The sequence below is a fragment of the Maniola jurtina genome, chromosome 22 (assembly GCF_905333055.1).
Source record: "Maniola jurtina chromosome 22, ilManJurt1.1, whole genome shotgun sequence".
NCBI lineage: Eukaryota > Metazoa > Arthropoda > Insecta > Lepidoptera > Nymphalidae > Maniola > Maniola jurtina.
The window spans coordinates 9496306-9520817 of record NC_060050.1 but is presented as its reverse complement, the minus strand read 5'-3'; the positions used below and the strand labels follow the sequence as shown (position 1 = coordinate 9520817).

Genomic DNA, 24512 nt, shown 5'->3' with positions numbered 1-24512 from the left:
CATAGATAAAAACAACTTTGAAGCTGCCTTGACGGAAGAGCTGGCAGCTACCTCGGACAAAGAATTAGTCTAGCTATTCAAAGGGGGAATGGTACCAGTATCTTCTGAACCTTGCCTAAAGGGACTTATTTTAATAATTTATTTTAGTTATTGTATTAAATTTTTTAAGGTTTTTTGTTTTAGGTTCATTGTTTTAATAAATAATTTTATTAAAAGCAGAAGAAAAATTTTTTTTTGAAGTTTCATAATCTAGGTCGTATTGTAATTTCCTTTATTTTCTTTAATTAAAGAATAGCCACAACTTACATTGCTAGTATCCAATAGCCTTTCCAACTCCTGTACATCGCCAAAAGGGACTGATTTGCTGTCCACAAATGCTTGCACCTTGTCTAGCCATTGGGTCAACTCTCGTTGTTCTACATCCAGTTTGTCTAGTAGCTCTATGGCTAAAAACGAAATTGTTTATGATCAACTATACAAAAGTAAAAAGTTCAAAATCAAAAGTCAAAATAGTTGGATTTAACAACTAATAGAAATGAGGTAGTCGCCAACTTAAAACTAAAGCTACAAGGGCTCCAAAAGCACTCTGGTCTGTGAAGAAGCATGTAATTGAGAGCAAGTCTTTAGCAATTTCTCAATCTGGAGGTGGGCGTTGTTACCGTTCTTTACTTTTAAGGCAATCAATGTAGAGAGAAAAATAAAGATTTTTTTTTTTTCATTTTCATAGACAAATATAAGAAGCATTATTTAATATTTTTCAAACTTTATTGCAACTTTATTGAGATGGCACTAAAAACTTACCTTTATCTATTTTATTTATCTTCTGCTCCAAAATCGTCTTAGAATCCGAGAACCTCATAACCAGATTCTCAAGGCTGCTCCTCAAGTTCAACTCCTCAACACTTCCTTTTTCATACTTCTCCCTTTTCTGTTTCACAACACTATCATAAGAGGATTGTAGATCGTCGAACTGCTTCCGCATTTGTTTTAAATCCTCCAACTTTTTCGCCATTTCGTCCTTTGAAGATATGATTGCATGTTCTGCAATAATTTGGGACTCCATATCCTGAATTTTCTTTTGGACAGTTTTATAGTCATCTTCACTCTGCGCGGTTGGTGTTCTTTTGTTTAAAGCTATTTTAATCTCAACTTCTCTTTTGCTTAGATATAACAATAGCTCTTCGAAATCTTCGTTTATTCGTTTCGCATCCCTCTCGATATCGTCTTTGTGCGATTTCGATATCGATTTCGTGAGTAGTATAATCGATTGTGCGTTCAATTCTTTGAGTTTCATCTCTAGTTGTTTGACTGCACGTATTCGGTTTCGTAAGTGTATTAATTGGTTATTAGAAGGTGGTTCCTTTAACATCTTGTCTTTCCATTTATGGACGTCGTCAAGTTCCCTCTGCAAACCTTCCACGTTCTTGTAGAAGTTCTCTTTATCTTCTAGAAGATTCATCATGTTTCGTATGCTAAGGAGGGTCTCTTGGATGCCCTCCCATCGTTTTTTAAGTTCCTCTATACTGTCCGCGTGTTGTTTCGCTTCCTCTGAAAGGAGAATGTTAATTTACATATTTTGGTTATTTGCCAACAAAAAAAACACATTCATTTTCGGAACGCGGAAACATGCAGGACTATGTCCAGCAGTAGACGCATACAGGCTGATGGAATGGAATGGAAAATTCCCGGTAATTAATCAATGGTAGCGATCAGGACCCTCAGCAAAGCAAACCGACGCAAAGAGAGAGAGAGAGTATATTATACCTCTGAGAGAAGAATCGGCAGCTAATCGCCTCTGTATCTCCTCAACGTTAGCAAAGTCCGCGCGTTGCTCCTCGCTCTCACGTTGTACGCGCTGTAGTAAAGCACGCGCTGAGTCGCGCGACTGGTCGCGAGACTGGTCGCTCGATCCTTCGCTTAGCTCTCGCATACACTAGAACAAACATTATTATTTGGGGTGGGTACACAACCAATTCGATTATCCTGTTTTTTTTTATCTTACTGGTTCTTTTCGGTAGGAAAAGCATTTCGAACCAGTGGTAGATGCTTTTGACGATTCAAAAGTACTTGTAAAAGTTTAAATTAATAAAAATATTTTCAACTTTGAATTACAAAAAAAAATCAAGATACGATGATATTTAAAACCCACATCAACGATTACTGACTGTGTATAAACAAAATTGGATCACTGATCGATCGATAATAAGATCGCGATCGCAGGTATGACAGTTTAATAGTTCAGGAGCGGAGAAGAAATGCTTTCAGTCAGTTCAGTCAGTTCAATTTCAATTCAATAGATGAAGAAGTTATGACGTTATCTTTGAATAGAAATAATTAATCTATTCTGCCTAATTCTTACACAGCATCGTAGTGGAACGCTAAACTGCTTGTCGGCACTTTTTCCCTTAGGGGAGCGTAATCATGGAAGGTAGTGGGAAGTGGGTGGATGAGCAAGGCGGAGGACCGTGTGTAGTGGCGCGCTCTTGGGAAGGCCTATGTCCAGCAGGAACGCAAACAGGCTGATTGATTGCAACTTACATCCGCAAGGGCCTTCTCAGTAGCCTGAGCCCAGTTGTCAAACACTTTGTACCCAATCTGGAAGTCCGCGCTGGATTTGTCACTGAGTCGTGGCTTCTTCGTTCGATGGTCGAGTTCTAACGTCGTAGTCGTGGTAGTTATGGTGGTGGTACCATCGGCACTAGATTCCGTCGTGATATCGAATTCAAAACCTAGTTCCTTTATCTGCAAACAAAAATTTAGAGCATGTAACACACGGTTACCTTTAAACACGGTTGAAGTAAAAAGTTTAATAAAATTGTTTAAAAGATCGGCCTCAAACAGCTGGTCTTTTCTTCTTCTTTCTCTTGTCCCATTTCGTTTGGGGTCTCCAAACAACTGTTCTGTTTAGCGGTTAATTTTAAATACGGTTCTTCCGTATTCGAAAATAATGCGAAATCACTCACACTAAATAGCAACTTCTTGGTATTAAAAAAATACCTATAAAAACCAGGCTTACTAACTTAGACAAGTCAGAAAAGTAGGATGAGATTTTACTTATAAGTTTTCTCTATAACATACAGCACCAGTAAGAAAGGATTTCCAGAAACTCTCGAAGGTAGGAAGGAAGGTAGGTAAGGTCGATAATTAATTGAATTATGTAGTTACAAAAACTTACTCTATCAGCTTGCACTCGAAGTATCAACTCCAAAGCATCAAGCCTATCGTGCAAGGCGTCAGCACTGTCCGCTAACCGCTCCGTCCCTTCAATCGCTGACAAGCGCTGCTGTAGCATTGCGAGTCCACGTCGTTGACTTGCTAGTGAAGAACTACAGCGCTGCAGCGCTGAAATGCGTTCGAGGACTTCGCCGATCTCGCTCGCTGGGTATGCTTCCATCTGTAAAACAGTATTTTGCAATTTCATCTGGTAGTAACTGATGATTCGGTATAAGATGGAAGCGGGCTAACATGGAAGGAGTATGATAGTTTTTATTAAACCCGTACCCCTTAGGTTTCTACGCAGCATCATACCGAAACGCTAAATCGCTTGGCGGCACGGCTTTGCCGGTAGGGTGGTAACTACACACGGCCGAAGTCTCTGACAAGCCAAAGATATAGAATCATATCACTGGTTGCCTGTCTTTTTAAATAAGTTTCGAGATAGATAATTTCGATAAAACGGAGCATAGTCCATCCCATGTCCAAAGGGCATTTCATACAGTAGCATCAACTGCCTAAAAGTTGAGGTACTATACATATCTCGCTTGGAACCCCAAGCTAATCCTGTATCCAGAATTCCAGAAGCACCAATTGAAAAACACAAAATTCTTTCAATCTTCTGGTAAGCTAATTACTAGCATAACCTTGAAGCACATTTCAGTATTTATTACAGCAAATACATGCTGAAAAAAATATGAAACAAAAATTTTTGATAGCGTGATACAATACAGTACAGTTTACGTTCGTTGATCATAGATGTCGTAAACTACACCAATATGTTAGTGGCTGGAACATGTTGAGTGCATACCTGTTTTAGGTCCGCCTCAAGAGTATGCACTTGTTCGTGTAACTCCGTGCTCTGCTGGTCGAGCGCCGCGCCGCGCTGCAACCGCTCGAGGCGGGCGAGCGTCCACTGACAAGCGTGCGACCAACGCTCGCCTAAAGCGCGCAGTTGGTCCTCGATTTCTGATACACCTAGGAAAAAAGCAACTTCAGAATTGTGTGAACATAAGGGCCTTTTCAGTGCGACGCGGATGGCCTGCGCGGACGGTGAATGTATGAAACCTCAACTCCGCGACGCGGACAGCTCCGCGTCGCTCTGAACGCGCTGTTGAGGTTTCATACATTTTGCCGTCCGTCGCGGGCGTCCGCGTGGGTCGTCCGCGTCGCACTGAAAAGGCCCTAATGAGTGAATTTTTTTTGATAACTATACCGACTGGGAGCAATTACCTCCTGATTCGCATTATAAAACTAAATACTACTACTACTATTACTACTAGTACTATCCAACACACCTATTTTCTCCTTTCACCAAAGGTTGCCTGGTGGAGATTACTCTGAGCGATAAGGCCGCCTTTGCATGTTTTTAGTTTCTTTGTTTTGTCTTGGTTATTTCATGTTTTGTGTGCGATAAAGTTTTCTATCTCTCTATCTACTATACTAAACTAAATACGTACTGGCCAAGTGCGCGTCATCGTCGTCGACGACGAGCACGCAGTCGGCGAGCGCGTCGACGAGCGGCTGCTGACGCCGAAGGTCCGCGTGTAGCGCGACCGTGCTCTCTAACGCGGTATCTGGCCCCGAGGCTTGCTCCTCCGTCTCCATGCGAGACATGCGGTCCTCGGTTGATGTCAGCCATTGCCTGCAAGGAACAACGTTATGTACTTAAAAGTAGTGTAGGTAGTCAAAAGTAGTGAGTAGGAGGCGCTAAGGTGAAGCAAAATAATTGTTATTAAAAGGCTTCATTTGAAACATCATAAATAAAAGTAAAGGAAAAAAAAAATTCTGAACCTAGAGTGCTAAAATCGATTTTGTGCTGTTTAGAGAGAGATAGCACGAGTCTCTGTTGTTCTTATATTTAAAATCTTAACGTCAAGCAATAAGGTCTGTATTTCATTGGTGTACATTCGTTTTAGTCGACGTTACATTGCGTTTTTCTGCACAAACAAATTTTACCGATGCGATAAAAGTAGTAGTATTGTATTCAAAGGGACATATTCAGACATTACATACCGAAATGCATTGAGCTGTTGATGTTGCGCCCGCATCAGAGCGCGGTGAACGCGCGCCTGTTTGTCCATAGCGCCTAAACGCAACTGCTCCCAGCGTTGGTTCAGCAAACGCATTTGAAGCCGGACCTAAAAAAAAGTCAACTTTTACACTACAGCCACAGTCCGCCACGCTTTCTTTGTGCGGATTGGCAGACTTGACGACTTTACACACACACACACACACCTTTGAGAATATTATGTAGAACTCTCAGCCATGCAATTTTTCTTACTATGTTATCTTCACCGTTAAAGCAAATAATAATAACTCCGAAAAGTCAGAGGTGTTTGGCCGGAATCGAACCCCCGACCTCCCGAAAAGAAGGCCAACGTCCTATCCAATAGGCTATCACCACTAAGTATTATGGTTATTAGCAAGTTTTTTTCAAACTACAAGTTGGCGAATCATAATATACGTGAAAGACTTTCACCTCATTGGCCTCATCTCTAGATAAGGCTTGTTCTCGGACTAAACGTGCACCTTCTTCTAACACGGCGCCAACGCGACATTGCTGCTCTGACAGCTCCAATAGGAATTTCTGTAATGAATTAATTAATTTATTAGTCATACCTAACATCAGAAGTGGGATGTATACTTAATAAAGCATATAAGGTATAACCTGGAGGTAATGGGACGCTAACCTATAACAATGATGGTTTTAAATAGAACCACAAAGTTTTGGATATTTTTAGTTAACAAAATAATACACAGATATCTCTATACCAATTTGCATCACACTTACATCACACAGTTATCAATTTCATATAAATAGATGCAATTTGCTAAATTATTCTGGCTCAACACCGGAATATAATAGGAATATAATTAACATGCTATTAGGAACTTTGATAACTCATAAAAGTAACTAAGTGATTCCATAGAATGGTCCATGGAACCGGATGCGTTATGATTACCTCATGCGAATGGAAGTGCTCCTTGAGCGCGGCAAGGTATGCGCCTGGTTGGTCTTCTGCCTCCTCCGGCAGCGGAGAAGCGTTTAATCTCTCTTCTCCATCTAATAAAGCGGCAAGCGCGTCCTCTAATGCAGCGCCATACGCGCCTAACTCTACTGAGCAAGTTGTTGCTACTGATACCGGTCGGGATGCCGCGGCACTTCCTCCACCACCAACCTGAAATAAAATTCACGTTCGCAGAAAATTTTAAATAATCATCACCATCAACACTATCAACCGATAAACGTCCACAGCAAAACTAGACCTCTTGTAGAGACTTAAACATGCCACGGTCTTGCACCGCCTAAATCTGGTGGCTTGCGGTCTTTTGTTGTTTTTTTTTTTTGTTTACATCTTATCGCTACCAGATTATTTTATCACATTCCCAGTCAAAGAATATTGGGGCAAAGAAAGAAAATATAAGACATTTTTAAAGACCTCTTTGGTGCAGTGGTAAGCACTGTAGTCTGTGGGAAATCCCGGGTTCAATTCCTAGCAGGGGCATTTCGGGAATTTATATTATAGTCTAGTCTAGTTTTTGACGTGACAACGTCTTATAATTCGATAGAGCCGGCTGCACGCACGAAAAAACATGACTCATGCGACGTTACCTCGCTCTGAGGCGTTCCATGTAAGGTTTGAAGTGCAAGCGAGAGCGCGGAACGAGCGACAAAGAAGCACAATCGGCCTTTGTTGTCACGTTCAACTATCGTCAGTAAACCGACTTTACAGACAACCAATTTTTTTTGGCTTGGGCAGTGGGTAGTTGATTGATTGATTCCGTACCTCAGCATTGGCATCAACAGGGCTAGCCTGTTCATCCCCAGTGTCTGAAGGTCCTTCCGTATGCTCTACTTGTTCTGCATTTTCTGTATGGGCGACTTCTTCACTTGCATGAGGTAGTGATTGAAACAGGCACATGACGTACATCATTATTGACTTCTTGTCTGGATTTGGTGTGTTCACATCTAAAATAGAGATGTAAATTAAGAAATTATATAGAACTAACCACAATCGGTTGGTATACAGTAAATCATAATAAAATTACAATGGCGTCGATTCTGATGTTTTCGTCTAAACTTTTGGAGCATCTGCAACTTTTTTAAATATTGCTAAAAAGGACGGAAATTTTTTTCAAATTGAAAGAATCGAAATTTTAGAGCACTCTACAAACAATAGGCTCACAACTGGCACCTAAAGTCACGAGGTTTGACAGTTCTAAATAAAAAATTTTTTAGCTTTTGCATAACAAGAATTGGCTTTTTCTGTCATAATCAGAATTCAGAAGTTAACCCTTGATCTGTTATCTAGTGTAAAATAATTACCTTCAGGGTCTAATAGGCGGTCAATCCCCAGGTGTCTTTGGGCCAAAGCGAAAGCATGTTCGAGCCGTTGTGCAGCTGTCAAGCGCAATAACGTGGAATAGTCGAAGAGTTGTGGTCTCCATCTGTGCAGCAACGCGTTAAATGCCAGTCCGTCTGACCATGATGATGTGAAGTTCTCAACCTTAACACCCATGTAGTTCTGTAAAGTGATGTTTCAATAATTAGTCAAACTTTGCTATTGAATTCAATTGAAATAACTAAAATAATGCCTCAACTTTTTCACAATGTTTTCAGCAGAAAATATGTATGATGTCGATTTAGTTTTAATATATTTTGTTTATACCTATTTCTTTGCCATCTACTATAACTATGAATGAATGAATATACATTTTCTGCTTTTGGTTTTGCTTTTGGCTGTTCCAGAACAACACTTTTAAATAGAAAACATATTCAAATTGCAAATCGTGTTTAATTTAGTAGATTCATCCCACTTAAAGTGAAGGAAGAGAATAGATAACCTATTTCCCAATTTTAATCAACCTAGAAAAACTCTTAGCTAGACTGACTAAGTAGAAGTCCTAGAAAGATTCTCCTATTTTTGAATTTTTGACATACCTGCGTGTGTGTCCGACACCAGGCGAGTAGCGTTTTCTCCAAATTGGTCTGTTGCAACTCTGACATCAACTCCTTTAGATGGTAGTGTACTTGCCAATGTAGTATTATGCTCCATACTAGACCTGGAATGACAGCACATAATATATTTCAGCTTAAATCAAGGACTAAGTTTGCGAAGAATATTCTTGATCTTTAGATAGCACATTCGCTTACATTGTATAATGTAAAAAAATTGAATTCATAGGATAACTTCTATGCTTCGCAAATCTGATTTGATATGAGTGTGAATTTCTTTCACGCTCTTCTCAGCAGAATCTGCTTTCCGAACATCTGGTATAATCATTTCATAATAGCATAAGTGGCACAAGTTGTCTTACATGAAATAAATGCATTTTATTTCAAAGACGATCAACAGCAACTCAGCATCAACAGTCCTAAACTATTCAAGACTACGAAATTCTTGAAAAGGCTGTGGATTTTCTTACAAATTTTGTTTTGATTCATTCTAACTATTTAATTTCCATTGTTAGTTTGTACAAGCTAACGGACAAATTGAAGTTAAAAGCGGCCATGTTAAGTGTTCAGGTTTTAGAAGCTTCATTAACTGGAGTTAGGGTTGAGCCTTACCGAGTATAAGCTTAGGGTTGCCATCGACAATGTCTCCGCTGCTGATGTTGACGAGGCGCACCCCTGCCGCAGCTAAAGCCCGTAACGCAGCGTTCACGTTGTTGAGTTGATGTACACGCATGTGACCGCGTTCGCGTTTCTGCAAAAATTATACCATCACCTTTATTTGTCTACCTATGTCGACAAGTAGAAAGATTTTCGTTTGATTTTCGATTTTGATTCAGCGCAGGCGGGGACGTGTTTAATAATCTAGGTGTTTTTGTATGTCTCCGGCTGAGGTACTTTTTAGTACTGAATTTTAATTAAGTTTTACAGGCTTCTACTTACGAACTGCTGTGCGGTTAGTATCTCCAGTAAGGACAGCAGCACTTCTCCATCACGCAGGTCTTGGAATAGGTCTTCTACTAACGGTTTTCCATTCTGAAATACACAAGAGTAAAGTGATTTGGTAAAAGCAAAAAAAATTTTTGGAGACCCCTACTTTTTTTGGATGTTACATCCGTTAGGTTATTTTTTTCGTATAAAATGTAGCCTATGTCACCCGGATTATAATAACGAATCGATTGACATCTCATTCATCAAAATCGGCTCAGTAGTTTAGGCGGTGGAACGCACATAAATTCTTCGCCGCATCTTACACGTAATAAAATTGACATGTCAACTAACCATAAGCTAATTGGTCTATGCTACGTCTCCGCTCCGCTCCTCTTCAGTGGAAATACACCTTTACTGTAAATACTAGGTTTAACTCTATCTATAACGGGAAGTTAGCAAATTAGTTTGCAGTGTCAGTAAACTTTTACAGCTAACTACAATGGAAACTCTAATTGTCCTTAATTGATACATGCACGATGTGAACAGAACGCCGGTTTTTTAGGCGATTGAAGCCCCTATCAATATTAATAAAAATCCGACGGAACGCGGTTTTAGCCTAGTTTGTAGTCAATGAGTAATAATAGTTTCTTTTCTGATAAACTGCCTCGCTGCTCTGGTGGTTTATGGTTAAAATGTTGGACTGCAGATGACGAGGTCCTGGAGGTCCTATATCAAAAATAAATTATTTCTCAAGCATTATTAAATAGAGGGGCCGATTGATTCATCTTTATCCAAGTTTACTTTTAATGGTTTAGTCCTTTTGATGGAGAGTGCCTTCATATATACGAGTATATTTCGTATAGTGCAGTTGCACTGATCTCGTTATCGTAGTTTTAGGGTTCAGTAGTAAGACAAGGAATCCTTAATTTCATCCAGTCTATCTGTCGGTCTGTTTATGTGTCACAGTCATTCAAAAATAAATTACAAAAGCTGTAAAGTTGAAATTGCACAGTTACATAAACCTGTTATCCTACAAATACTTAATTAAATTTTAGAAAAAATTGGTTTACGCCCTCGAGTGATAAATACCTATTACCTATGTCGTTAAATAGGTATATTAAAAATCATTATTAGATACCTAAGACAGTTTTCGAAAAAAACACCGAAATTATGTCGCTAAAGTTTTTAGCAACTAGCATGGCTACGGAGCCCTACCTCACAAGCACTTGACAATTTTTCTTTTCTAATTTAAGATTTCTTTATAAAATAATCAAGGAAGTACTTACCTTAGCAAGTTGTGAGTTTATCCATTTGGCAAACGTTTTCTTTTGTACATCCTCCCGCTCATCTGAAAAATAGAAAAAAACTCGTTGAATTTTCAAATTATATGTAGGTCATAGTCTATATCTAGGAACTCTAATCTATCGTATCGTATCGTAATCGGTCGTAGTCTAATCTATGGTCGATAATTCAACATCTAAGTACAAATTCTAGGCGAAATTGAGTTTTAGAAGTGCCAAGGAAAGAAATCTCTACCATCGTCTCTCTTAAATGATTTAAGTATTCGTCTTTATTTAGAACTAGAGGATGCCCGCGACTTCGTCTGCGTGGATTTAGGTTTTTAAAGATCCCGTGGGAACTGTTTGATTTTCCGGGATAAAATGCCTATGTCAATTACAGGGACGCAAGCTACTTCGGTACCATTCATACAAATCGGTTAAGCGGATGGGTCTTTAGGAATCTCGCTGGAACTCTTTGATTATGATTTTCCGGGATAAATAGTACCCTATGTCCGTCCCCGGGATATAGGCTAACCCTTTACCAAATTTCGTCAGAATCGGTTAAACTGTTGGGCTGTGAAAGTAGCAGACAGACAGACAGACACACTTTCGCATTTATAATATTAGTATGGATTTGCAATAGTTCGCTAAAAACATCTACAGTTTAGCATACTTAATAATATATTTTTTTAAGTTTATCATAAAATCGAATCTTATTAACAACGAAAGTTACTTATTTATTTATTCAAATTAAACACGCATCAATTCATTTATTTACGAGAAAATTTTACGCATCAATGAATTAAGTATAAATAACTACAAGTAGGTATAGTTAAATAACGCCCGCAGTTTTGCTCGCGTAGAGCTTTTAAAAATCCCGTGGGAGCTCTTTGATTATCTGGGATAAAAAATAGCTTATGACACTCTCCAGGTCTTTATTTTTATTTTAAAAACTTTATTGAACACAACATATACAGAAAGAATACATATACAGAAACATATATACAGAAGAAACTATACTAGATGGTGCAAAGGCGGCCTTATTGCTATAGCTATCTCTTGCAGGCAACTTTTGGTAGAGCGCGGGTCTGGTCACTCAAAAATTCATTTCCCATGCAAAAGTGTGTTTGTTTGTTAGTCTGTCTTTCAATTACGCTGTCAGGGAGGAACGGATCGACGTGATTTGTTGGATGAATATTGTAGTTAAAGAAGTGGAGAGTGAGATCGGCTCCTTTTTATTCAGGGAAATCAAAGAGTTCCCGTCGGTTTTTCAGAAACGTAAATTCACTTGGACTAACTTCACGTGAACTAAGTAAATTAAAATCGGTTCATTCGTGCGATGCCACAAACAGGTACAAAGATACACAGATACAAACGTCAAACTTATAACACCCCTCTTTATGGGTCGGGGGTTAAAAAGCTGACTGACTGATCTATATCACCGCACAGATCAAACAATCGTACGGATCGGGCTGTTTGGCATATATACAGATAACGATTATGACGTAGACATCCGCTAAGAAAGGATTTTAGAAAATTCAACCCCTAAGGGGGTAAAATAGGGGTTCGATATTTGTGTAGTCCGTGCGGACGAAGTCGCGGGCATAGGCTAGTAACATAAGTAAAGCAACAAAGAGCATTGCAGCCATAGTAGGATTGCAGCCCGTTTATTTTAAAATAATTCAAATACACTAAGCATAAAAAGTCTATTTCATCTAGTTTGTTATAACAGGGCTCTCTCCGTCACTCGCTTCATACAATCGTAGTTCCAATTTCATTTGAATATTAAGCAACCAAAGTCCATGAAATTTTGCAGACATATTCTAGAAACTAATATCTGTGTCTGTGGTGTTTTAGATTTTTCTAAAAATATGTACTTTTAAAATTACAGGGGCTCAAACATTTGTATGTAAATTTTTAAGACCGCGTGAATTAGAAGTGTGAAGAATTTTTAAGAACTCTGAAACCGAATATTTTAACAGAAATCTGGAAAACCACAGACATAGATATTCTAGATAGTTTCTAGAATATGTCTGCAAAATTTCATGGACTTTGGTTGCTTAATATTCAAATGAAATTAGAACTACGTTTGTATGAAGCGAGTGACGGAGAGACCCCTCTTAATGAATATTTTATTGAACTTAATTACATAAGTGATCGTCAGTCTCCTCCAATTGCACTTTAGTTCCGACCAACACTTCCCAAGTTTTCAACAGCGTCAACATTCTAACATTTTGTTCTTAAACTCTTCTTCAGGTACCATAATTCTAACTTCAATAAACTTTTAAATACTTATCAAACGTTTATTTTTCTCATTAGTTGAAAAATGTAACCAGTAACTTCTTATCCTGAAACCACTTCAGAACTTTCGATGAATAAGGTCGTTCTGTAATGTCTATCCAGCAATATTATTTTTGGAATCTTCGTCTATTGCATATCTCCTTTCCTTCTTTTTCTCGGAATAACTTAATTATTTCTATTTAATAACCTTCACACTCTTTCAATGATAAACAACCACATTTTCCAACTGCTGTACATAGTAAACTACAACAAACGAAATGATATTTCCGAAATTTTCAACAACATAATATCACAACAATTTGTAGCAATGTAGAGTTAACTGCACTTGAAATAAAATAATCGAAACCTCGATTCGATATTCAATATGGGCATTGAGGTGAATGCGATTGATACGACTGACCAAGATACTGGGCACGAGTGATTTAGCACCGAATTAGCAAGTAGACGATAATCCTAACTTAACACGTCTTACCGGCATGTTTACTGCAGCCTATATTTTATGCTGTTATATCTAACAAGTGTAAATTAAAAATTTATAACGCCCCCGACAAGTGAAGGTTACTGTAACTAGAAAAGAGCTGATAACTTTCAAACGGCTGAACCGATTTTCTCGGATTATGGCTAAGAACACTCTCGATCAAGCCACCTTTCAAACAAAAAAAACTAAATTAAAATCGGTTCATTCGTTTAGGAGCTACAATGCCACAGACAGATACACAGATACACAAGTCAAACTTATAACACCCCTCTTTTTGGGTCGGGGGTTAAAAAGCCGTCAAAAGAAAAAAAATTGTTTTGTGTTATCGCCAAAAAACGTAGAAATTATCAAAAACTAATCTTCCAAAAAAATGCTATACAAGACCAAGGTTTCTAGTTAATTTTTTAGTTTGGTGTGATTTGGTCCTGCGTAGCATACTTTTTAGAAACTTCAGTTTTTCTAAAATCCCATATTTTGGTGATAACTCTTTCAGTTAACGGCGTTTTAGAAAAAGGACAGTGTATAATAGAATTGTTATAACTTATTATTAAAGGCTGAAATCTAGAAAGATCTACAGGAAGAGTAAAGTTAACTGCTGAGAGAAATTCTTACTGAGAATTGATTTCTCTCTAAATTGGCACTAAACAATGAATTGATATCTAAGACCAGAAATAGACAGCCAATTGGACGAAGGAGGGCTCCTTCATCCAATCAATAAATGGAAAACAATCAATTGACAAGTGGGAAAATCAATCAAAGATATTGGAAGTTGGAACCACGTTATTATGAAAGTTTGTCCTGCGCATAGTTAGTTAACTCAAAAGTGTGTGAAGTCTGCCAATCCGCACTTGGCTAGCGCGCTAGACTATGGCCTAACTCTGAGAGGAGACCCGTATTAAGATTGGGTGGGCGATGGGTTTACATGATGGTTAACGAAACACTCTCATTACAGAGTTTTTCTTTTAGCCATGAATAGAAAATCCTATCTAAAGCCTAATCAAATCAAACCCCTATTTTAAGAAAATTAAGGATATTCTACTTAGATAGATATCTGTAGAAAGAAGGAGAGAAGAAAAGAGGAATGCCCAGGAGATGTCTCATCTGTAATAAACTGCCCTTGATATCATTAGGAAGATGAGCACAAGAGAGTGTTCAAAACAGGCGTTTCATAGTCACGGAAAGCGCCAAAATCCACTTCGGATTCTTAAGCCATCCAAATTCTTCACTGAATATCCTTATGTATTATGATTCGTGAACTTCAGCTGCTTTCAGCGATTATTAATAGATTATTTCAAATGGTCGACAGATTTTTTTGCCCCCATATTGCAATTAGAATGATATCACTAATACAAATCACTCTCACTAATATTATAACATAGCCAGTCGTTCGAGCATATATCGCGGACTGGATATGCACAGGAGCAAATGACAGATCCCGTTAGATGCGCTTCGACGGATATAAGTCTATGTTTGCATTGTTATGTAACGCCGCAATGGGCTCGCATGCAAATCAGATACACTCAAATATCAAGAGCGTATTTTGTTTATAGCGGGCTTGATAGCAATCAGTTTAGATGACATCGACTTCTCAACGGTTAGACGTCTACTATTAGACGAAGATCTCTTACAAGGACCTCCACAAACATCGAGCTATGTGCTCTTTCTACTGTCGTACTGTCTTTGATTGATTCGCTGTTTACCTTTTTTCTTAGCCAATCAAGGGGCAGAAATTGCTACCGATTACGATAACGATGAATACGTTTTTCTTACACAATTGGGGGGCAGAACCTGAAGTACCATAAATATGCCTCTCTTTGCGAGCTCTATCGCAATAATGCCGTTTGTAAGAACCACCTTAATCTCTTAATTTTTCTTGCTTCTTCGAGGTCTTTCTTTCGGAAAAAAAAATACGATTGAGGGGGTCGAAATGCGGATCCCGCAGCATTAGAGATTTCCACAATCTGACCACTCGTACCTATTGAGGTAAGTATTGGACGTGCTGTAACTGTCTAAATTCTACCTCACTTTACACCGCACATTTGACCCTGGCTATAGTAATTAACATGCACTAGGGTGCCCATTGCACAGAAAATATTTTCACTTTTCTTTATCCGACCATTCGTGCTGGGAGTAGGTAAGTATTTGACGCGCGACAAATCACAGTTGTCTAAACCCTGCCCAACTTTAGACCACACCTTTGCCCATGCCCATGGCCTTGTGCCCGACCTCCGAGCATCAGATATTTATTGTCTAGCAACAAAAATTTTAAATAAAAAACGGCCAAGTGCATGTCAGACTCGCGCACCGAGGGTTCCGTACTCGGGTACTTTTTCCGACATTTTGCACGATAAATCAAAAACTAGTATGCATAAAAATAAATTAAAATCTGTTTTAGAATGTACAGGTAAAGCCTTTTTATATGAAGTGAGGTCACTTGGTAAAATTGAAAATACTAATTATATTTGTTCATGAGCTCAAATTTTTTTTGTGATGTAACCACAAAACGGTTTTCGAATTTTTTCCTTTACTTGTGCTATAAGAACTACCTACCTGCCTTTCATGATTCTAGGTCAACAGGAAGTAAGCTATAGGTTTTCTTGACAGACTCGACAGACGGACAGACAGACAGACAATGTTAATATTTTTAGTTTTAGCTACCTACTAACACTACGAGACAAGATTCAATGTCATTTTTTGCACACTTAATATCATTATAGTGATTCCAAGATTTTCCTTTTATAATTACGTACATAATACAGCCATTCTTTTCGATATTATTGTTTTAATGTTTATCAAGTTGCATAATATTATGTTATACAGCATTTATATGTTCCAACTTCTACTAATCAACTGTCAAAATTTAAAGAGGGGTCTCTCCGTCACTCGCTTCATACAAACGTAGTTCCAATTTCATTTGAATATTAAGCAACCAAAAACCATGAAATTTTGCAGACATATTCTAGAAACTAATATCTATGTCTGTGGTTTGCCAGATTTCTGTTAAAATATTCGGTTCCAATGTTACACGGTCTTAAAAATTAACATACAAATCTTTGAGCCCCTGTAATTTTAAAACTACATATTTTTACAAAAATCTAAAACACCACAGACACAGATATTATTTTCTACAATATGTCTGCAAAATTTCATGGACTTTGGTTGCTTAATATTCAAATGAAATTGGAACTACGATTGTATGAAGCGAGTGACGGAGAGAGCCCTGTTAAGTTTCTGCGGTTTAGGCTGTGCGTGTATAGATCAGTTGGTCAGTCAGGGCAGGTTTTTCATATGTGCCTATTTATAATTTGTAAATCGTACGGGACGATATCGATTGAGCCAATGGCAAGTCAATTCCCGGTATTTTAAAGGGCTCTGACTGCAACCTAGCAAATTCTGATTCTTTAATGACAATTGATCTTCGATGTTGCTTTTTCTTGGAAATTAACCTCGAAGTCTGATAAGTGGCCAATTCTCTTGTACGCAATCTGTATACTAAACTTAATTGACCAGTCTAAATCTAGTGTTATCCTTTTCTGCAGAGATCATTATGAATGGAATAACAATACATTTAGACCTGTTTATTAAATAAAATAAAAAAGAATATTAACCATTTTAATCATGACTAACAATCCCCTTTCCTCTCCAACTAAGCGTAAAGCTTGTGCTAGTAGTGGGTACGACAATAGTGCAACGGGTGGGGATTGAACCGCCAACCTTTCGGATTTCAGACCGCTCCTATAACCGCTGAGCTATTGAGGCTTATTTTTTTATTTAGTTGAGAGATTGTTCACAACAGAGTCAGCCACATTATAAGCAGGTAAGTACCTACGAGTATTTGTCTGATAATATTTTGCCATCTCTGTGACTTCACCATCGAATCGAGTTGTTAGGTGATAATTAAATTATCTATCATCCCAAGCAACTCTTTGTATCACAACTGAATCAATTATTAGCCGTACCTATTTGACCTGGTTGATATTTTAAAAGATACGCACGAAGGAACAAGAATGCTGAATCAAACAGTATGAAAAACATTTTTAATAACGAGGCGTTTAAAAAGTGTTTCAATCTTGGTTTCAATGCAACTTTCCTTACAAGTCTAATTGGACTCATAAAATTATCCAAGTTTCTTCGCATGGACTGAAAAGTTCTCAAGAAAAAACCGGCCAAGTGCGAGTCAGACTCGCGCACTGAGGGTTCCGTACTCAGGTATTTTTTCTAACATTTTGCACGATAAATCAAAAACTATTATACTTACATAAAAATAAATAAAAATCTCTTTTAGGATGTACAGATAAAGCCCTTTCATATGACACCCCACTTGGTATAGTTATCTTATTTAGAAAATTGAAACATATTTTAATTTTTTTTTAAATGATGTAACCACAAATTCGCGGTTTTCAGATTTATTCCTGTACTTGTGCTATAAGACCTACCTACCTACCAAATTTATTAAGCCCTATAGGTTTCTTGACAGACAGACAGACAAACAACAAAGTGAACCTGTAAGGGTTCCGTTTTCACTTTTGAGGTACGGAACCCAAAAACATGCTTAAATGTCAGTGAGCAAGAATTGACTAATTTGGACGGCTGACGAGGATGGATATGGGCATAACTTTCCATTAAATAGGGGCTCGCCCACGTGTGACGCCAGTCGAGAGTCTGGACGGCTACGCGCGCTTATCAGCATTCAGAATGATAAGTAATATGAGGGAATCTCTCATAGTTATTAGGGTTCCGTGCCTCAAAAGGAAAAACGGAGCCCTTATAGGATCACTTTGTTGCCTGTCTGCCTGTCTGTCCGTCTGTCGTGTCTTTCAAGAAAACCTATGGGGTACTTCCCGTTGACCTAGAATTATGAAATTTGGCAGGTAGCTGCTCTTATAAAACAAGTAAAGGAATAAATCCGAAAACTGTACATGTATTAGTGTATTCGCGTGGCACAGATATGCACATGCGTTAGGTGTTCGAGTTTCTTGCTGGTTCTTCTCGGTAGGAACGGCATTCCGAACCAGTGGTAGATTTTTTTGACGATTCAAAAGCACTTGTAAAAGTTTAATTGAACGAAAACATTTTGAATTTGAATTTGGTGTGTGTCAATAAAGGTACATAAATGCTACAGGTTTTTGATGCAAAAGTTTCGCGGGATTGCTACCCGAATTCTGAGGCCGACCGTACTAAAGTGTCGGATAGGAAGAGTGGTTAGGCCATTTATTTTCCTTTTTGCAGCGTACTCGTAGACAAACGGCCCGGATCATGGTCGGGATGCCAAACGCGCCACGCTGCGCTGCCGACGAGATTTCTCTTCGTAAAAAATCCTCTCTTGATTCCACAAGTGTTTACGTACAACATCTACTACTATGTAGATAAAAGATTGTTTACTTTGTTGATATCTTGCCAGACTTTTTTTCTAGTTAACATCGTGATAATTTTTTTCTAATTATCAGGGGACTTTTACTTAGTTTGATTCCCATTTGAATTTATGGAAAATATTAAAATAAAATTTATCTAATTACTGTACAAATCATTCCCGCGTGGAATGGTGCCAGGAATATACTACTTATATTTAATATTTCATTTATGTATTATCTTATTATTACCATATTTTAAAAAAAATGTTTAAAAAATAAAATAACGGAACTGAAAAAAAATTAAATAACAGAAACAAACGAGAAATTTAATACAATGTTTATTATAATTACAAATTGGTTCTTTTGCGCCAAAAATGGGCCTCAACGAAACCGCGGAGAAATGTCTCATCTTAAAGTTTAACGTAAGTACATAGTTATATTATATTATGTGCTACGAGAAGAATTCACAAAAATTCGTTTATTAAGGTTCAATGTTTTTTTAAAGTAAATAGGCATGCGCTTGCATGACTATGCTATTACCCCAAAGTAGGTGATGTAGCCTAAGGTGGAGTGCGCTTGCCTAGAAGGTGTAAAACAAGGACCTCTTCCTTGGACCTGAGAATTGACCTAGCAACGGCAGTACATGTACTTTCGGAAATAAAACTTGGATTTCAATAAGGACTACCCGTTTCGCCTCGCATGAATAACAATTGAATTATTAATTATATTCAACATAACTTATGTACTCGTAATACTAGTTATGATGCAAGTACGTAAGGTCATGCCCAAGTGAAGCTAGTAGCTAGTAGCTACCTACTGATATGGCTATGAATGAATTTACCTGCGTTACGTAACACCTACTGAATACCGGCTGCATTATGACTGCGACGTGAGGCGCCGCCGACAAGGTGTCGCATAATTTTTCAATGCACCGGTGTTTTTAAGTACCTACTTAACTTACGCCTATTTAAGGTGCCCACGCACTTGAACTGAACTGCAACTGAACTGCGCGTCGCGGCAGCGCCAAGCACGATATTCTCTCCGGTCGCGACACGCGGCAGTGACGCGCTACGCGGTAAACGCGTCGCGGCTGGAGAGAATATCGTGCGGGGCACTGCCGCGACGCGCAGTTCAGCTGCAGTTCAGTTCAAGTGCGTGGGCACCTTTATGCTGCTGGATGAAGCGACAAAGCGTTTGTGTCTAGTGGCTCACAGGCCACAGCCACTGGCTTGTGGTGCTCTATTCACTTAAGGAGAGTCTCCCAAGTCCCAAGTCCCAACGCTGTTTTGGGTGTGTTGGATGGTTGGTGATGAGTGTTGGCTGCCTCACCGGTTTCTCGCCTGTCCATTTTGGTGACGGATGCGGGAGATGTTGAGGATGGGAAACCCTAGCCCTCGGAAGAACCTGTGGATGTTGGACACGGGCCGCGGTCCATCGTCAGTGGTCCTCGGGTTGGTTGGCGTGCTGTGGTTCCGGCATGCCTCAACCGGCGGTGTTTGGGAGCATGTAGTGTACCAGTGGTGGGTCTTCTGCGGCGGGCATCCGCTGGCGGAGTAACGTGGCGTTGTCGGTCCCTTGTGCTCCGTCGTCAGCGGTGGGATGGAACTTCATGAGGTTTTTAGTCAGTACGAGTCCGACATAACCACTGTGCTCCGCCGTGGCCGATAGTATCCATGACGGATTTTCCTCAAGGAAAAAAATGGGTCTTCCAAGTTCCAACGCTGTTTTACAATCACCACTATACTATCTTTGGAAATACGAGTTTCGTAGCACTCACTACAGGTCCTTATTAAAATAAAAGTCATCATCTTCGTCAATGGATGGCGTCCACAAATGGATACTACAAAGGGACCTCTACCTTTTACATCTGGACGTAGGTCTCTTATAGAGGCTTCCACACGTCTTGTTGCTTATATCCAGCGGCTCCCTAATACTTTATTGATGTAATTAAAAGAACTTCTGGGTATTAAGTAGTAACAATTGGTCCTAACGCATTCGTAATAAGTGAACCGTTTCTCCCTTAGCTAATGACATTCTCGCGTGCCTATCTTACTAACAAATTAGTTGTTTTCATTGAAGCTATTACATGCACCGATCCTTATGCAATTGTGTAGGCAGGCTAAGGCTGGATACTCGTCGTGCCAATAAGAATAAGAAGAGATTAGAGAAATAAACCAATAACTCGGTAACTACTACTTTCCAATGATCTCTATGCACTAGACGGATCATTCTGAGCTAAAATTTTAACGGGCTGCAACTCGCTTTTGCATTATGGCCATTGGCCATTTTCATACTAATTTTGTTCGGAACACACGATTTTTGTTCGGAATAACCATTCTATTCCGTAATATAGAGGTCGTTGACCCCGACAGTCATGCAGCTATTCCATCAGTGAAGTCATTCATCAAACAATCATTTTCACACGACAATCATAACTCCTTGACCATTTGTCATTGCGCCTGCGCTTCTATTTCAACGAATTGTTTCGTTTAAGATTTCAATTGCTTAACATTATCACTATCGGCTCAAAATCACAGTCAAGTGCACGGAAATGGTCCCCGAATAAAAAAGATTAAGACCAGGAAAAGAATAAGGGAAAAAAAACTCGTTAACTTTTATCTTACTTAATTAACCGCCTAGTTATAAACTTAAACACCTAGTTAATAACTTGAACCACCATCGATCATACTTAAGGTGGGTCGGGTCTCATCTCACAGTAAAAATTGCTTAAGCGTTAGTCCACCACACTGATCAATTGCGGATTGACAGACATCAGTCATCACAAAGGTAAGTAGGAACATAATGAAAGGACTAAGGCGTTTCTTCATCTCTGTATTTCAGGTTAATTTTAAACTTTCTCAAAAACCTTTTATACCGTTCAACATTAAGTAGTTACATCAACCCGTTCATGGCAATGGATTATGCAAGTTTTTCTCGAAAATCATTGACAAGGGAAAAGACCACCGTTGTATGTAGGTAATAGGCATGTATGTAGGTATCCAATGAAACACGTGCAAAGAACGCGGTCCGCGTGGAGCTATGGCCCGTTTTGTACGTGAAAGTCGTGTAAAAGAATTATATTATGGGCCCGTAAATGCAATTTTTTTGTGCAAGAGCCTATGCTCTAAATAAACTAAATAGACTAAATAAATGTTTTAGCCTAACTGCATATTCGAAAAACCGATAGACCTTGGGGTATCTCCTACGTCTGGGGCTCTTTTGACGTGACAACGTCTTATAATTCGATAGAGCCGGCTGCACGCACGAAAAAACATGACTCATGCGGCGTTACCTCGCTCTGAAGCGTTCCATGTAAGGCTGAAGTGCAAGCGAGAGCGCGGAACGAGCGACAAAGAAGCACAATCGGCCTTTGTTGTCACGTTCAACTATCGTCAGTAAACCGACTTTACAAACAACCAATTTTTTTTATAAAGTAACGAAAGTCTGGCACGCGCTGGCTCTCTCTGTATAAGCAAACAAAGTATAAACGGAGAGCTTACACCCGGTATGCATCGACGCGGAAGCACGTGTCACTCGGTTACGGGAAACAGTTAGGTGGTTACACAAACGTACGTAGGACGAGCCGGCCCACGGTGTGAATAATGATGTGTGCTGATGACTTTGTGACGTGAGTGATCGTAGGATTCGTAGGTATACAGGGTGCAACCAGAACGTTAGCAAAACCGAAGACAAATGATAGTACTGATGATTACTGATAAGATACCAGACAAAAATTTTCTTTTTAAATTATATAGACTAGCGCTTGGCTGCAATCAGACCTGCTAGCAAGTGATGATGCAGCCTAAAATGGAGCGCGCTTGCCTAGAAGTTGCCTATTCACTCTTGACTTGAAGGTACCCATATTATAGATGGAAGGGAAAACTGATGCCAGAAGGGCGTTCCATATCCTAGCGATTCGGATTAGAAACGAGGAAGCAAATCGCTTCGTACGTGTTCGAGGAATTTCGACTACGTATGGATGCAGACCTTGACGATGCCTGGCAGTACGATGGTAGAAAGGTGAAGGAGGAACTACGCAAAAAACCTGTATTTCTTAAAAGTTCACAATATATTGCAAATAAAACATCTGACTGACGCTAGAGATCAACGAACGTTCCGTAAATAGGTCACTCGTAGTCAATGCCGCGTCGTAGGTGGGGCGTTGACCCGAGTTTTGCATGCTATACAATGAGGGTTTGAAAAATACTAAATCACAAAAACTACAAGTTAAGGCAAATGGTTATTGGTATCAGATTGTGTTAAGGTAGTATAATAATAACGCTAAGTTTTTGCTACCGTTCTGGTTACATCCTGTATGTACCAGAGAGATGCTGAATAAACAAGATTAGTTGATGATGTAGATGTAGGTACTCAACAAGTAACTGCATTTACGTAGGCACATAATATGGTGACACATAGGTGATCTACGTAGAAAATTCAAATCGCCATCTAAATGTCTCCCCTTCAGAATATGTAAATGATAAAAAAGCGTGGATTTGACCTGCAATTCGCTCCAGCAATGCGCAGGACTTCAATTGCTTTTATACATGGCATAATATTGTATGTCAAATCTTTGAAAAGAGCAACCGCCGAGTTTCTTGCTGGTTCTTCTCGGTAGGAAAGGCATTCCGAACCAGTGGTAGATGCTTTTGACGATTCAAAAGAACTTGTAAAAGTCTAATTGAATAAAAATATTTTGAATTTGAATTTAGAATTATAGAGACCTAATTTAAGGATTTCGAGTTTGATGATATAAGACATAGCATAGAAAGAGACAAATTTTGACTTTTTCGACGCTACAATGGGTCTCTATTTTATTATGAGTCGATGGAAAAGGTGACTGACTAACTAACTGATCTATCAAAGAACGGATTGGGCTGAATTTGGCATGCAGATAACTATTATGATGTAGACATCCGCTAAGAAAACGTTTTTGAAACGTTAGAAATTTGTGTGATCCACGCGGACGAAGTTGCGGGCATCAGCTAGTCTATACTAATCTATACTAATAAATAAAATTGGAGTATCTGTCTGTAATTTCGAAATAACTACCTCATATTAAGCTCATATGGTTATTTGAACGATACCATAACTGAATCACACGTTTTTAAAATTTTTGTCTGTCTGTCTGTCTGTCTGTCTGTTTGAAAAGGCTAATCTTTGGAACGGCTGAACCGATTTTGACGGGACTTTCACAGGCAAGTAGAGGATTGACCAGGGCGTAAAATAGGCTACTTTTTTAACCGACTTTTAAAAAGGGAGTTGTGTTTTTCTACCTATGTACACCGAAATCTCCGAGATTTCTGAACCGATTTGCGTCATTTCTTTTTTAATCGATAGAGGAACTTTGCGACATTGTTTCATAAAAAATTTGGAGTCCATCTCCTCAATCCTGATGCTGCAGGGGATCTGACCAATCCACGCGGGCGAAGCTGCGGGCATCAGCTAGTTTATTAATAAAATTACAACGCTACAAGCTAGGAAAAGGACATTTGCCGGCGCACACGCACATGCCGGCTGTCAAAACATTCATTTCCGTCAATAAATAGCATCCTTCCATTCTATGACTAATTTTAGTTTACTTAAAGAAACCAAGTTTGTTTTACAACTTTATCTCTACTTAAGGGGACGGTATATTCCAGGTATAATTTCAAATCTAGAGATGGCGATACACATTGTATCGGCATCTCTCTTAGACGCCCCTGAACCGGTTGCGCATCGCCACAGTGTAGATTATTATTTTCACATCGCTCCTGCATTTAATCATTACGTCACCCCACTTCAGTGTTTACGATGGAGTAAAAAGTCAAGTTATGTATAAGTTTAAAATTCAAAGTTATAGTGATAAAAAATATTTATTATGAAATAATTAAAAATTTATTTAAAAAAATTAATCTGTAGGTATCATCAGAATCGATTACATTCGACTTCGCTGGGTTACTTTATTGTAATATATAACATTGCGTATCTATAAAAAATATGTGTACAAGTTAAATATTGTT

The 24512-nt window shown here is 38.8% G+C and overlaps 1 protein-coding gene and 1 long non-coding RNA gene across 9 annotated transcripts in view; one reads left to right on the top strand and one right to left on the bottom strand.

Moving 5' to 3' along the window:
- LOC123876958 (dystrophin, isoforms A/C/F/G/H-like) overlaps positions 1 to 24512 on the bottom strand; it is a 674182-nt gene that overhangs the window by 637578 nt on the left and 12092 nt on the right. For 7 of the 8 annotated variants that reach the window (XM_045923406.1, XM_045923412.1, XM_045923405.1 and 4 more), the window contains exons 2-17: positions 10387 to 10448; positions 9113 to 9205; positions 8786 to 8924; positions 8159 to 8280; positions 7544 to 7742; positions 7005 to 7186; positions 6180 to 6395; positions 5696 to 5803; positions 5230 to 5354; positions 4674 to 4858; positions 4025 to 4191; positions 3176 to 3394; positions 2539 to 2742; positions 1765 to 1933; positions 802 to 1548; positions 307 to 446 (exon numbers count right to left, since the gene is read on the bottom strand). In XM_045923406.1, the coding sequence (XP_045779362.1) occupies positions 307 to 446; positions 802 to 1548; positions 1765 to 1933; positions 2539 to 2742; positions 3176 to 3394; positions 4025 to 4191; positions 4674 to 4858; positions 5230 to 5354; positions 5696 to 5803; positions 6180 to 6395; positions 7005 to 7186; positions 7544 to 7742; positions 8159 to 8280; positions 8786 to 8924; positions 9113 to 9205; positions 10387 to 10448 (3077 nt within the window). Of the gene's footprint in view, positions 1 to 306; positions 447 to 801; positions 1549 to 1764; positions 1934 to 2538; positions 2743 to 3175; positions 3395 to 4024; positions 4192 to 4673; positions 4859 to 5229; positions 5355 to 5695; positions 5804 to 6179; positions 6396 to 7004; positions 7187 to 7543; positions 7743 to 8158; positions 8281 to 8785; positions 8925 to 9112; positions 9206 to 10386; positions 10449 to 12529; positions 12666 to 24512 lie in introns of those variants that run through there. The other variant, XM_045923407.1, reaches the window with a different exon arrangement.
- LOC123876984 lies at positions 4333 to 22954 on the top strand. The gene is made up of 3 exons (XR_006798469.1): positions 4333 to 4405; positions 11207 to 11211; positions 22943 to 22954. It is a non-coding gene; the product is annotated as an uncharacterized LOC123876984 (long non-coding RNA).